We start from the raw sequence: 16,697 nt of genomic DNA on the forward strand, positions 1-16,697 counted from the left end.
GTGGCCACGGTTTCGTATTGAACTTAAATTTATGAATCTAAATAGAAAAAGTATAAGTTTATAGTCGAAAATACAAGTTACAAGTCATTTTTGAAAGAGGTAGTCATTTCCGTCGAAAGAACGACATCTTGATGACCATTTTGAAAAACATACTTTCACTTTGAGTTTAACCATGATTTTTGGATATAGTTTCATGTTCATAATAAAAATCATTTTTCCAGAATTATAGCTTTTAAATCAAATTTCTTCTTAGCTTTTAATTATCCCAACCAAAACAGCCCCCGGTTTTACTACGACGGCGTATATCCAGTTTTATGGTGTTTATCGTGTTTTCGGGTTTTAAATCATTAAGTTAGCATATCATATAGATATAGAACATGTGTTTAGTTGATTTTAAAAGTCTAGTTAGAAGGATTAACTTTATTTGCGAACAAGTTTAGAATTAACTAAACTATGTTCTAGTGATTACAAGTTTATAACATTGAATAAGACAGCTTTTTATGTATGAATCGAATGATGTTATGAACATCATTACTACCTCAAGTTCCTTGGATAAACCTACTGGAAATGAGAAAAATGGATCTAGCTTCAAAGGTGTCACGACCCGGAAAAAAAAATTTCGACTTATTTTGAACCAAAATCTATATGTACTTTAATATTTCCGACATGATAAGCAAAGCCTGTAAAGTTGAATCTCAAAATTTTGAACTATTTTCGTACATTCATTTGACTTCGACCGACAATTCACACATTTCTTTATTTTCAAATATTATTATATTTAATATTAGAATCTACACCCACTTGTCTCATTACCAATTCATCCGTGGATTTAAAGTGAGTTTACTACGTGATCACTGTATATGATTGTTATATTAATTGATTGAATAACTGTGTTTGATTGCTTTATTTCCCTCACTCCACTAAAACATATATATTTATATTATATATATATATATATATATATATATATATATATATATATATATATATATATATATATATATATATATATATATATATATATATATATATATATATATATATATATAGTTATGATATGTAGAGAAATATAAAATATAGATATAGATATAGATGCACAATCATCTTGTGTTTCCACTTCAGTTTCTTCAACCACCAACGCGACACAACAAACTCATAACCATGTATGCAGCTCGTGATATGTTTGCAAATCTAAAAACCAAACTCCACTGTATGCTTAGTGATTGAATCAAAACACCTTTTAATCATAAAGAAAAATTGAAACTTTTTGTTTTGTTTCCGCTGTCCATGTCTGATTCACAGTATGTATTATTAGCTGTCAATTTGGTTTTAAATAATGCTACTTGCGTTTTAATTTTTCATTATTGTTGGTAGATAAATAAACCAACACTCATGTGAACCCATTCCCTAATGATAACAACAAATCCTTTTTGTATCTATTTGATTCACAACCAAATACTTGTCCTACCTAGTATATTTTATATTACATCAATGACTTACAGCTGTAACCTTTTGTTTTTTTTATTTGCAACCGGACCCAATAAACCCTATTACTTCTTTTATTATTGCTTTTGTTATGATGCTGTAACTAAACCACCAACTAGATTATAGATATATACACATTATATTTATGCCATGGCCTCCAACACCACACGACCCAGACCAACTCTCTCATCCATTTTTCTCTAAACTCGTGATAACCATCAACCTTCATAACCACCACCCATCCGTCACATTGAAGCCATCATCATCATCATCGATAACCTTCTCCTGTGGTAATTAATCTTCTGTTTTCGAACCACAATTGTAAACCACTATCACCATCAGTTTTTACATATTTCTTCTTATTTAAAACCCATTAATTCGAATAATTTGCAGTTAGTGTGCTCCCATTTCTATTTTCGTTAACAACCACCTACCACCTTTACACCAACGAAACTCACCACCAACGACCACCATATATTCCCTACCATTAAACCCAACACTAAAACAACACCCAAGAACAACCAATACCCACGAACATCATCATCACCATCGGCTTCCATCCATGAGCAATCACCTTCACTCATCACTCTAAACCATCGTGACCCTCCTTCAACCCACATCAACTGTACATAATCACCACCTCCCACTATCACTGCTGCTACATCTATTTTTTTTTCTGTTTCAATTGATTAAAACAACCTTCATCAACCAACACCTATGTACGTTACCACTTGCTGCTATGTCCTCCTTGTGGCCGACAACTAATGGAAGGTAGCACCATTTGTTTAGTCAAACATTTACGTATACCAGCTGGATTTCTGTTTTAAAAACAATCGGTAGGTTTAATTGAGAATTCTAGCGGGCCATTTAAAAACAAGTTAATTTAAATGGGCTTGTGATTATGTATCATCTTATTTATTACTGGGCTGTTATTGGGCCATCAGATGCCACACCAAATTTTTTTTGCTGTTACTTGATTTCTGATTCTATTCTATTTCGGTTTACAATGAAGGCGATGAAGAATATGGTGAAATAATGGTATACGAAGTATAGTTGATAATGACAGTGGTGATCACAGTTAATGATGATGATGATGAGTTATATAACGAAAAGATAATGATGATATATGTTGTATGATGATGAACATACGGTGAGGTTATATTAATCGATGATGAGAATGACGATAAAAATCATATAATAATAATACTTGATAATCGATACATAAAATAATAAACTTTGATTATGATAATGATGATAATCATATTATGATGATAATAATGATTGTGATCACGATAGCGGGTATGACATGATGATGATAGAAACATTATTTGATGATGATGATGAATTGGGTTTTAATTTAAGAAGATGACAGATAGAAAAATTGGTTAAAAGAAATTAGTTTACTAATTAGAACAGACGGATAAGTGAATAAGGAATGTTATCGGGTTAGCGGAATGTCGCGGGTTCAAACCCCGACTTGGGCATTTTTCTTTAAGGGCTACTTCCTTAAGGTAGCAATTTATCTATTCATTATTATTATTATTATTATTATTGTTATTATTATTATTATTATTATTATTATTATTATTATTATTATTATTATTATTATTATTATTATTATTAGAATTAGAATTATTAAAATTATTATTAATAGTATCATTTTTATTAAAAACTATCATTTATATTAAAAGTATCATTTTTACTATTATTATTACCATTATTAGAGAAATTATCATATTTAACAAAATTATTACTATCCATATTATTATTTTGACATCAATATTATTATTTTTATATTACCAATATCATTATCATAATAACTATTATTAATATTATTGTAAAATAAAACAACTTTTATTTATTATAATTATCAATATTATTTTATCAAATAACTATTAGATATATAAAATTTTACACATAACATAACTATATTAATACTTTTATAATAAACATTAATAAATATAATTAATTAGGTTATTAATGAAACACCTAATTAAAATGACAATTAAACCACTAATAATATATAAATTTGTTCGACTACCATTATATGTGTTAACATATATAAATAATATAGGTTCGTGAACCCAAGGTCAACCCTATACTTGTTCAATGACGTCATATGTATTTTTACTACAAAATACAGTATGGTGAGTTTCATTTGCTCCCTTTTTAATTGCTTTTGCAATATATATTTTTGGGCTGAGAATACATGCGCTGTTTTATAAATGATTTACGAAGTAGGCACAAGTACTAAAACTAATTCTATGTGGGTTTAAACCAGAAATATACCCTTAGCTTGGTAACATTAAACTACTTGTCTATGTACGGTAGGCGCGAATCCTAAAGATAGATCTATTGGGCCTGACAAACCCCATCCTGACTATGGGATGCTTTAGTACTTCGAGGTTATTTAAACACACCTGATCTGGTGTACTTCAGAGGGTAAAACATGAATGTTAAGGCTTGTTACTGGGTGCCTACAACTTATAGAGTATTTTTATACACTTGCGAGTGTACATATATTTATGAAACTGAAATCTTGTGGTCTATCAAAATTACTGAATTTTATGATTGTATATGATAAACCTATGAACTCACCAACCTTTTGGTTGACACTTTTAAGCATGTTTATTCTCAGGTATGAAAGAAATCTTCCGCTGTGCATTTGCTCATATTACATGGAGTCGTTCATGGCATATTTAAGTCAGTACCTCGCGATGGGACCAAATGTTGAAGACTTCGTCCAGATGGATTAGGACGGGTCCTCACAGGTGGTATCAGAGCGGTGGTCTTAGCGAACCAGGTCTTGCATTAGTGTGTCTAACTGATAGTTGTTTAGATGCATTAGTGTGTCTGGACTTTGACCGTGTCTGCATGTCAAAGTTTTGCTTATCATTTCGTGTCGAAAAATTATTTGCTTATCATCCTTAAAGTCTAGACACGTCTTACTGCATTTAATGCATCGATAGTGTATAGACAAAAATTCATATCTTAGCGTATCTGTTACTGTATACTTTTCCTGACTTCTTCAGTAGATTCCTCCGTAACTTATGGGATTTTAGTATTTTATATGCATATGTAAATTAGGTATTGCAGGGTACAAATCTACATCCTATAATCTATTTTTTGTCAAAAATTCTTCATCTGATCGTACGAGATGAATCCCTCAACCAGTTCGAATTCCTCGGATTCCGACAGCTATTTCCGATATGGAGTTTCACCTAAGCTCCGAAAGCAGTGTCACCAGAATGAATCAACCAATTCATCTGATGAGTTCGTAGCCTACTTAATCGTTGGAGACAAAAAGAAGGTGATCCTTTCCATCAATCAAATTCACCTCTTGGTAAAGAACCTGAAGCACTTACCGATGAACCAGTCCGAAATACCATTTCCACCCTTATTTCCCGAATATCTCATCATGATTACATACTATCTCAGATTCTAAACCTTATTCATTCGCTCGTTCTTACCGACAATCATTCCGAAGTAATCAAAGAAGTCAACGAGCTTCGCGCCTGAGTAATGATTTTTGGAAAATATGGTGTAAAATTTACCAGCTTCAGCAATATCACTGGCACCAACAGTACCATCAGTAACAGCACCAGTACCATCAATAATCCATGCCTCAACATCTCATTCTGTACCTCGAGTATAATCATTGTTCTACGTATCGTTTTACATCAACTATCTTCGTTCTTCATGGCAATTAAGTAATCTCTAAATGTTTTAGAGATTACGTATTCTAGTTCTAACGGTAAACCAAATGAGTTTAATATCATATTAACTCAATGAATCCATGATTACATCTGAAGAAAATATATATGTATATATGTTTTTATAAAGATTGTAATTAAAAATTCTTTCTTAAAAAGTGTGAATTGTGAAAATATTTTAACGGGTAGGTAATACCCGAGGAATATTCAGATTTCACATTAATAAGTTACACTGTACATTCTTCGAAGCTGATTCAACAGTCGTTTACTATCCTACTTACATTCACCGATATACAAATCCGTTCACCACAGAATAACCATATTCATCCAATTTAATATTAGGATTTTGATTTATCAGAATCCAACAAGTGGCATAATGAAGAAAACATTCGACAAAATAAAATTTGTTAGAAACAAACAAATTAACTATGAGAAATTTTGTTAAGAATACACGCTAACTGTTCCTAGCTAACTGATTACATTTTATTTATCGCAATTTACATTCTCGCAATTTTATTTATCGTCATTTAATTTCTGTTATTTACTTTACGCATTTTATTTATCGTCATTTAAATTCTGTTATTTATTTTTACGCACTTTAAATATCGGGACACGTATACAAGGTTTTGACATATCATATCGACGCATATATATATATTATTTGGAATAACCATAGACACTCTATATGCTGTAATGATCGAGTTCGCTATACAGGGTAGAGGTTGATTCTATAATAATATATATACTTTGAGTTGTGATCGAGTCTGAGACATGTACACGGGTCACGATACGTATTAATTAATTCGAATATTATATATTAAACTATATATGAATTATTGGACTGTTAACTGTGGACTGTCGACTGTGGACGAATAATAGTGGACAATTAAAATGAATTAAAATACTGATTATAACATATGAAACTAAATAGTTCTTCAAGTTTGCCACTTGATTTCATCTTAAACCTCATTTGAATCTTGACGATTCCAATCCATGTTCAAATCTTTCATGATTCTTGAAAACACCTCGATCGAGAAGATGGACCAACCACACTTCATCTACGGAAGGAAAGATTTATGCATATAGTTATGCACCTGAAAAACCCTAGGAAACTGAGTAAACGTTTAACAAGTAGCTGTGTTAATTCCTTTAGTGTTATTATTACCCAAAATAATTTGGTAATCCCTTTTAAAGTAGCAAATTTTGTCACAGCTCCAGCAAGTCAACTCCGACTTTTCATCCGAAACAACCTTATTATAACCTTGATATATATGTGTACTCTTTATTGTTAATGGGGAACCTTTTATGTTCCACCATATTACCATCAGCGTTTAATCATCTAAAAACACAATTCTTCTGAAACCACCTCGGTTTGATAACCGATGACCCAGATCCGTTAACTTTGAAAATGCTGACGAAGCAGCATGTTGTAGATGGTCTTAATGGCGAAAAGTTGATGATAAAAAAAGGAAGTGTTAGGAACGTTCGATAGAAAATTTGGTACTGAAAATCGGATTGAGCACACCATGAAGGAGACCAAGGATAAATACAAGGACTAAACCCTATATTCAAAGAATCCAGGTAATTCTGGATCCGATGAAATCTTTAGAGAATATCTTGCTCCAAAGTCATGTTAAAATCTTGCGGAAAAATTTTCTTTATCAACCTTCAAACTTAGAAATTCCAAAATATCATCATAAAATATCTTCTATATTTTTGATGATATCTTCATAAATATTCTTGTCCGAAATTATCTACCTCTTCGTATTTTCTGTATTACATTATACTGGAACCTTCTGTAAAACTCAAGTATATATTAGGAATGAATTCTGGAGAAGTGTAGGGAATTGAAGCATGAGTTAGTATAATATAATGCGCTTGGCCAACGTGATTATATTACAGTAAGTCATGCTGAAAGTTCTATTGGAACATGATGATTCACAGATCATAACATCATCATGTGCCATGTTACATAACTCTTTCATTCTACTTAACTTCTGAACATATCAAGAAAATGTATTCTTGATGGTTTTATCTTCCGTGATGTTGATAAATTTGAAAATCAAATCGTGCTATCACGTTCCTTCCTGCTTAGAACATTTTAATCATTCGAAACTCTATATCTATGAATTCTGGACCATTATTCGCTTGACTTGAAGTCGGGAAGAGAAAACAAAAGCATGGAACAACTAAATATAAGGGAAAATATAAAGCCCGACAACAACCCCAAAATTACAAACCGTACCGTATAGCAACATAAAGACACGGGAGAATTAAAAATACTATAACACCAAGGTAATCGTAGAAGTAAACAGATTCCTCTGGTGGTAAATGAAAGAGAAGAATAACAGAGGTGATAGTCAGGATAAGGACAAGGATTAGAACTGGATTAAGCATCCTCACAATCTTTTGGAAGTATGAAGTGAGGAAGAAAATAGAGAAGTGGTAAAAATAATGGAATGGAAGAGATTAATTTATAGCGAAATATCAGACGTAGTAATCAAGGCAGATTACCGCATTTAACTAAAGAGGAACCTAATTTCCTAAATTACTGAAGAATCAAATCTTATATAGATTACGAAGATTTTCTTTAGATTCCTTAAATTCCATGAATTCCGAAAATCCACCATGACTACGTCAAAAGTTAAGACGAAACTTTTCACTCTTTTGTGATTGCTTCACTCGTACGCTTCACATGATCGAATTGTTTTATCTATAATAATCAATAATGATAAAACTTTAATTATCAACTCATATTCGTCATGAAAACATTTTTATTGTTAGCCATGACGACCTCGATCAAATTTCGGGACGAAATTTCTTTAACGGGTAGGTACTGTCACGACCCGAAAAAAAAATTTCGACTTATTTTGAACCAAAATCTATATGTACTTTAATATTTCCGACATGATAAGCAAAGCCTGTAAAGTTGAATCTCAAAATTTTGAACTATTTTCGTACATTCATTTGACTTCGACCGACAATTCACACATTTCTTTATTTTCAAATATTATTATATTTAATATTAGAATCTACACCCACTTGTCTCATTACCAATTCATCCGTGGATTTAAAGTGAGTTTACTACGTGATCACTGTATATGATTATTATATTAATTGATTAAATAACTGTGTTTGATTTCTTTATTTCCCTCACTCCACTAAAACATATATATTTATATTTATATATATATATATATATATATATATATATATATATATATATATATATATATATATATATATAGTTATGATATGTAGAGAAATATAAAATATAGATATAGATATAGATGCACAATCATCTTGTGTTTCCACTTCGGTTTCTTCAACCACCAACGCGACACAACAAACTCATAACCATGTATGCAGCTCGTGATATGTTTGAAAATCTAAAAACCAAACTCCACTGTATGCTTAGTGATTGAATCAAAACACCTTTTAATCATAAAGAAAAATTGAAACTTTTTGTTTTGTTTCCGCTGTCCATGTCTGATTCACAGTATGTATTATTAGCTGTCAATTTGGTTTTAAATGATGCTACTTGCGTTTTAATTTTTCATTATTGTTGGTAGATAAATAAACCAACACTCATGTGAACCCATTCCCTAATGATAACAACAAATCCTTTTTGTATCTATTTGATTCACAACCAAATACTTGTCCTACCTAGTATATTTTGTATTACATCAATGACTTACAGCTGTAACCTTTTGTTTTTTTTATTTGCAACCGGACCCAATAAACCCTATTACTTCTTTTATTATTGCTTTTGTTATGATGCTGTAACTAAACCACCAACTAGATTATAGATATATACACGTTATATTTATGCCATGGCCTCCAACACCACACGACCCAGACCAACTCTCTCATCCATTTTTCTCTAAACTCGTGATAACCATCAACCTTCATAACCACCACCCATCCGTCACATTGAAGCCATCATCATCATCATCGATAACCTTCTCCTGTGGTAATTAATCTTCTGTTTTCGAACCACAATTGTAAACCACTATCACCATCAGTTTTTACATATTTCTTCTTATTTAAAACCCATTAATTCGAATAATTTGCAGTTAGTGTGCTCCCATTTCTGTTTTCGTTAACAACCACCTACCACCTTTACACCAACGAAACTCACCACCAACGACCACCATATATTCCCTACCATTAAACCCAACACTAAAACAACACCCAAGAACAACCAATACCCACGAACATCATCATCACCATCGGCTTCCATCCATGAGCAATCACCTTCACTCATCACTCTAAACCATCGTGACCCTCCTTCAACCCACATCAACTGTACATAATCACCACCTCCCACTATCACTGCTGCTACATCTATTTTTTTTTATGTTTCAATCGATTAAAACAACCTTCATCAACCAACACCTATGTACGTTACCACTTGCTGCTATGTCCTCCTTGTGGCCGACAACTAATGGAAGGTAGCACCATTTGTTTAGTCAAACATTTACGTATACCAGCTGGATTTCTGTTTTAAAAACAATCGGTAGGTTTAATTGAGAATTCTAGCGGGCCATTTAAAAACAAGTTAATTTAAATGGGCTTGTGATTATGTATCATCTTATTTATTACTGGGCTGTTATTGGGCCATCAGATGCCACACCAAATTTTTGTTGCTGTTACTTGATTTCTGATTCTATTCTATTTCGGTTTACAATGAAGGCGATGAAGAATATGGTGAAATAATGGTATACGAAGTATAGTTGATAATGACAGTGGTGATCACAGTTAATGATGATGATGATGAGTTATATAACGAAAAGATAATGATGATATATGTTGCATGATGATGAACATACGGTGAGGTTATATTAATCGATGATGAGAATGACGATAAAAATCATATAATAATAATACTTGATAATCGATACATAAAATAATAAACTTTGATTATGATAATGATGATAATCATATTATGATGATAATAATGATTGTGATCACGATAGCGGGTATGACATGATGATGATAGAAACATTATTTGATGATGATGATGAATTGGGTTTTAATTTAAGAAGATGACAGACAGAAAAATTGGTTAAAAGAAATTAGTTTACTAATTAGAACAGACGGATAAGTGAATAAGGAATGTTATCGGGTTAGTGGAACGTCGCGGGTTCAAACCCCGACTTGGGCATTTTTCTTTAAGGGCTACTTCCTTAAGGTAGCAATTTATCTATTCATTATTATTATTATTATTATTATTATTATTATTATTGTTATTATTATTATTATTATTATTATTATTATTATTATTATTATTAGAATTAGAATTATTAAAATTATTATTAATAGTATCATTTTTATTAAAAACTATCATTTATATTAAAAGTATCATTTTTACTATTATTATTACCATTATTAGAGAAATTATCATATTTAACAAAATTATTACTATCCATATTATTATTTTGACATTAATATTATTATTTTTATATTACCAATATCATTATCATAATAACTATTATTAATATTATTGTAAAATAAAACAACTTTTATTTATTATAATTATCAATATTATTTTATCAAATAACTATTAGATATATAAAATTTTACACATAACATAACTATATTAATACTTTTATAATAAACATTAATAAATATAATTAATTAGGTTATTAATGAAACACCTAATTAAAATGACAATTAAACCACTAATAATATATAAATTTGTTCGACTACTATTATATGTGTTAACATATATAAATAATATAGGTTCGTGAACCCAAGGTCAACCCTATACTTGTTCAATGATGTCATATGTATTTTTACTACAAAATACAGTATGGTGAGTTTCATTTGCTCCCTTTTTAATTGCTTTTGCAATATATATTTTTGGGCTGAGAATACATGCGCTGTTTTATAAATGATTTACGAAGTAGGCACAAATACTAAAACTAATTCTATGTGGGTTTAAACCAGAAATATACCCTTAGCTTGGTAACATTAAACTACTTGTCTATGTACGGTAGGCGCGAATCCTAAAGATAGATCTATTGGGCCTGACAAACCTCATCCTGACTATGGGATGCTTTAGTACTTCGAGGTTATTTTAAACACACCTGATCTGGTGTACTTCAGAGGGTAAAACATGAATGTTAAGGCTTGTTACCGGGTGCCTACAACTTATAGAGTATTTTTATACACTTGCGAGTGTACATATATTTATGAAACTGAAATCTTGTGGTCTATCAAAATTACTGAATTTTATGATTGTATATGATAAACCTATGAACTCACCAACCTTTTGGTTGACACTTTTAAGCATGTTTATTCTCAGGTATGAAAGAAATCTTCCGCTGTGCATTTGCTCATATTACATGGAGTCGTTCATGGCATATTTAAGTCAGTACCTCGTGATGGGACCAAATGTTGAAGACTTCGTCCAGATGGATTAGGACGGGTCCTCACAAAAGGATCCTTGGATGGCTTGAAAGTTCTTGAAGCAGAATCATGACACGAAAACAATTTTAAGTAAGATTTCCACTCGAAATAAGATTGTTATAGTTATAGAAATTGAATTAAAGTTTGAATATGATTATTACCTTGTATTAGAAATATAACCTACTGTAATTAACAAAGGTTTCTTGATCTTGGATGATTACTTGGAATGGATTTAGAAAACTTGGAAGTAAACTTGCAATCTTGGAAGTATTCTTGATTTTATGAAACTAGAACTTTTGGAATTTATGAAGAACACTTAGAACTTGAAGATAGAACTTGAGAGAGATCAATTAGATGAATAAAATTGAAGAATGAAAGTGTTTGTAGGTGTTTTTGGTCGTTGGTGTATGGATTAGATATAAAGGATATGTAATTTTGTTTTCATGTAAATAAGTCATGAATGATTACTCATATTTTTGTAATTTTATGAGATATTTCATGCTAGTTGCCAAATGATGGTTCCCACATGTGTTAGGTGACTCACATGGGCTGCTAAGAGCTGATCATTGGAGTGTATATACCAATAGTACATACATCTAAAATCTGTGTATTGTACGAGTACGAATACGGGTGCATACGAGTAGATTTGTTGATGAAACTGAACGAGGATGTAATTGTAAGCATTTTTGTTAAGTAGAAGTATTTTGATAATTGTCTTGAAGTCTTTCAAAAGTGTATGAATACATATTAAAATACTACATGTATATACATTTTAACTGAGTCGTTAAGTCATCGTTAGTCGTTACATGTAAATGTTGTTTTGAAACCTTTAGGTTAACGATCTTGTTAAATGTTGTTAACCCAATGTTTATAATATCAAATGAGATTTTAAATTATTATATTATCATGATATTATGATGTACGAATATCTCTTAATATGATCTATATACATTAAATGTCGTTACAACGATAATCGTTACATATATGTCTCGTTTCAAAATCATTAAGTTAGTAGTCTTATTTTTACATATGTAGTTCATTGTTAATACACTTAATGATATATTTACTTATCATTTAACATAATTAACCAAGTGTATCAATATCTTAATATGATTCATATGTACCTAGTAAGACGTTATAACGATAATCGTTATATATATCGTTTTCGAGTTTCTTAATTTAATAGTCTCATTTTTATGTATATAACTCATTGTTAAAATACCTAATGACATACATACTTATAATAAAATCATGTTAACTATATATATTAACCATATATATGTCATCGTATAGTTTTTACAAGTTTTAACGTTCGTGAATCACCGGTCAACTTGGGTGGTCATTTGTCTATATGAAACCTATTCCAATTAATCAAGTCTTAATAAGTTTGATTGCTTAACATGTTGGAAACACTTAATCATGTAAATATTAATTTTATTTAATATATATAAACATGGAAAAGTTCGGGTCACTACATGAGCGGCACTCCAAACCCGGCTGTCCAAAAGTGCACATTTTCGTTTAATTCTAACTATGCTACGCACCTCCGATTAACATGAAACTTGTTCTAACATGCTCATATATGATTATTAGACTTAGAAAAATAGTTCGGGACCCGACCCGAACGTGTTGACTTTTTCGTTGACTTTGACTTAACCAAAGTTGACTTTTGTTCAAACTTAACCAATACTTGTTTAAACCGTTCTAATCTTCTTGCATACTTGATTCTTGCATGAAACTTGACAACTTGATTCACATGCTTTATAATCGAGTCGTAATGAGCTATAGGACTAATTGAACACTTTGACCAATCGTGTTTACCGATATTGATACGAACCTATTTGTTTAGGTCAATACTAGCATTCGTTCTTGCGCACGTTACTTTGTGAAGTACAATTTACTATACATACAACCAAGGTGAGATCATAGTCCTACCTTTTCAACAATTTTTACTTTTAAACTATGGGATGAGAAACATATACGTCTCATACTTTTATGCTTTGAACACAAGTACGAAAACAAACATTCCACAGTGAGTTAGAACAAAAAGCCTCAATTCAATTTTTGTTCTCAATTCAATTATCATTAGTTACACTTGCAGGGTGTAAATGTGAACTTATGTTATGTGATCACATTGGGCTTGACGAGCCTTCATTCGGACGGTTCGCTACCGTTAGCGGATGAAATATATTTTCGAGTATAGTGTATGTTCTAACACTACGTAACAGGGTACAAAACAGTTAAATCTTGATAATTGGGTGCTCGCGAACATACTTTTGGAATACAAACGATTTGGATAATCAACTACATTAAATCTTGTGGTTCAAAAACAACGTTACTAATACACCTATGATTTCACCAACGTTTTTCGTTGACAGTTTTCTATATGTTTTCTCAGGTCCTTGAACGCTAGGTGATACATGCTTCCGCACATTATTTTTGATACTTGCTTGGATCTCGAGTATACATGCATACGTGGAGCGTCTTTTGACTTAACTTAATTTGTGTCGCATAGGTTTCAATTATACTTAAAATGTTGTAACATGTTTGGTCGTCGAACTACTTTGTAAACTTTGAAACATCTTTATAATTGAAATGAATGCGACATATTTTGGTCAAACGTTGTTTTAAAGACTTATGACCACGTAACGGGACCTAAGTAGACGGCGCCGTCAATGACGATTTTGTCGGGTCGCTACAGAATACTCCTCGGTGAACCAATGAAGGTCGAAGAAGACTGGGTTCAAGTCGGGAAGATGAAAACTCCGGGCGAACCAAACAACGTTTAAGAATGAACTGGGTTCATGTTCGGAGCTTGATGATCAAAAATCAAAAATAGAGTATTCATCTTTGATCAAGAACCAAACACAGAGTATTCGTCTCTGATCAAGAATCAAAAACAGAGTATTCGTCTCTGGTCAAGAACCAAATACAGAGTATCCGTCTCTGATAAAAATCCAAAGGAGGAACCTTTACCAGTTGGATAGTCGCAGTCTAGAAGTTCTGTTAAGGCAGCGATGGATAAAAAGGTGGAGGAGACTACCGATGGAATTCTTATGTGCCAAGTTGGATGTTCGAGATCTTCACATTCTAACTTGCGGGGGAGTGTTGAGATGCATATCACGTATGCAAGACTTAAGCACCAAGTCTTTCCTATTATTAATTATGATTTATTTAGATTTATTTCCAATTAGGATTTGTTAACTTGTTAATCAAGTTTATCTTGAAGGTTAAGTTTAATGTTCTAGACTTAATAGATACCCCAACATCTGTCTCCGAATTCGTTCGGCATCGACGCGTAGAAGCTCCGGTTCCATGTGTAATCGATCGAGTGTGAATGAAAGAAGTTCGGATACGTACGGTCGTTGAGAAACGAAAGCTAACTGTAGCAGTTCCGCCATTGTTGCTGATAATTCAATGGCGGATGGACTTCTGGGATCCATTTTTGTGGATTCGGATCCTATTCTCTTATTTTCCGATTTAAATCAGGTACGGGGATTTGTGTCCCAGGTACAGTCTATTGTGCAGTGTTTAATTTCAATAATTGACATGTTTAGTCCCTCAAGTTTATGAGTATCCAATTTTCAGACTATGTGGCGAGTAATTTCTAATGAAGAAGAGTTGTTCCATTTTGAATGTAACATTGGTGTACTTTGTATTTGATGTTAGAAGAGTGATGGTTTAAACCATAGATAACGCGGCAGCATTCTCTCCACCGTCTTCCATGTGTCACGAGACGCCTCCACAAATAATGGAATGGGCGTTTGAGGGCGTAAGTTCCGGGGCATTTGTCTGGGAATCACGCAGAGGAGAAAGGAGCGGCAAGGGTACGTGGCGATGCATGATTGGACCAGAAAATCGAGAAGTTGGGGTATCCGTTTGGGGGGGGGGGGGTGTTAAATTTAAATTAAAAAAAATTATTTTATTTAATCTTAATTTTTTTCAATCAAATGGCAAACACCAACAATAACTCAAACTCAAATTTTAACGAAAAGGAAAACGATTTCTCCGGTTTACCGAATTCTTTTACCAATTTACTCTACGGAGGATCTTCTTCCATCCCCAACACATATGGTGGTTCATCTTACCCGAACACCTTTGGTGCCTCTTCATCCAACCCGAACGCTTCACCATATCCTAACTTTCAAAGTTTCTATCTGAATCAACGATTGACTCTTGAACAACAACAACTTATGCAACAACAACAACTACAAATTAAACAATATAACTTACAACAAATGTTGCATCAACATAAATATGTTCACTTCGGGTCACCAACAAACGCAACCAACATCCGAACCGCAAAGGCAATCCCAACAACAAACGCAATCACAATCGCAACCGCATGCCTACTCGAAAGAAACGAAGCCATAAGAAAAAAATCGGTGGTATCATATTTTTATTATTTATATTATATACTTTATATATATAGTTTATTAATTTTTATATGTAGTATGTATATTTTATTTAATTTTATATATATAATGTTATATATGTATTCCTTGTATATGTATATGTAGTATGAATATTTTATTTAATTTTTATATATGTAATGTTATATATGAATTTCGTGTATATGTATATGTAGTATGTATATTCTATTTAATTTTTATATATGTAATGTTATATATGTATTTCGTGTATATGTATATGTAGTATACATATTTTATATATGTATTTCATGTATATGTACATATATGTATTTCGTGTATAAGTATTTGTAATATGTATTGTTTATGTATTTTTGTATATGTATTTATGTAGGTTCATCGAAAAAAGAAATATACAAGAAAAATATGTGGGATGCCGAAGAGGAAGCGTGGATAGCAACATGTTGGATTGACGTGTCCGAAGATTCGAGAAAAGGAAACTCTCAAAAGCTTTTGACTTTTGGGATTCAATTTATGAAAAGTTTAATAGAAATAACGGTAACAACCCGCCTTTTTCAGTTTACTTTCCGTTTAATTATTTTAAAGGCTGTTATTTAATTATAGCATCTCTCGTTTACTCTACGTATTTAAGGTAATTCGTTTGGTTAATTCATGCACCCACTTTTAAACTTGAGAGACTAATGTTGCCAAGTGA

At 31.8% G+C, this 16,697-nt stretch overlaps 1 protein-coding gene across 1 annotated transcript in view; it reads right to left on the minus strand.

The window, feature by feature from the left end:
* LOC139871327 (conserved oligomeric Golgi complex subunit 8-like) overlaps nucleotides 1-15,055 on the minus strand; it is a 132,680-nt gene extending 117,625 nt beyond the window's left edge. The window contains exon 1 of the mRNA XM_071859048.1: nucleotides 14,863-15,055. Within this exon, the coding sequence (XP_071715149.1) occupies nucleotides 14,863-15,055 (193 nt within the window). The remainder of the gene's footprint in view (nucleotides 1-14,862) is intronic.
* Nucleotides 15,056-16,697: the final 1,642 nt, after the last annotated feature.

Source organism: Rutidosis leptorrhynchoides, chromosome 10, assembly GCF_046630445.1.
Source record: "Rutidosis leptorrhynchoides isolate AG116_Rl617_1_P2 chromosome 10, CSIRO_AGI_Rlap_v1, whole genome shotgun sequence".
In the NCBI taxonomy this organism is placed as follows: Eukaryota; Viridiplantae; Streptophyta; class Magnoliopsida; order Asterales; family Asteraceae; genus Rutidosis; species Rutidosis leptorrhynchoides.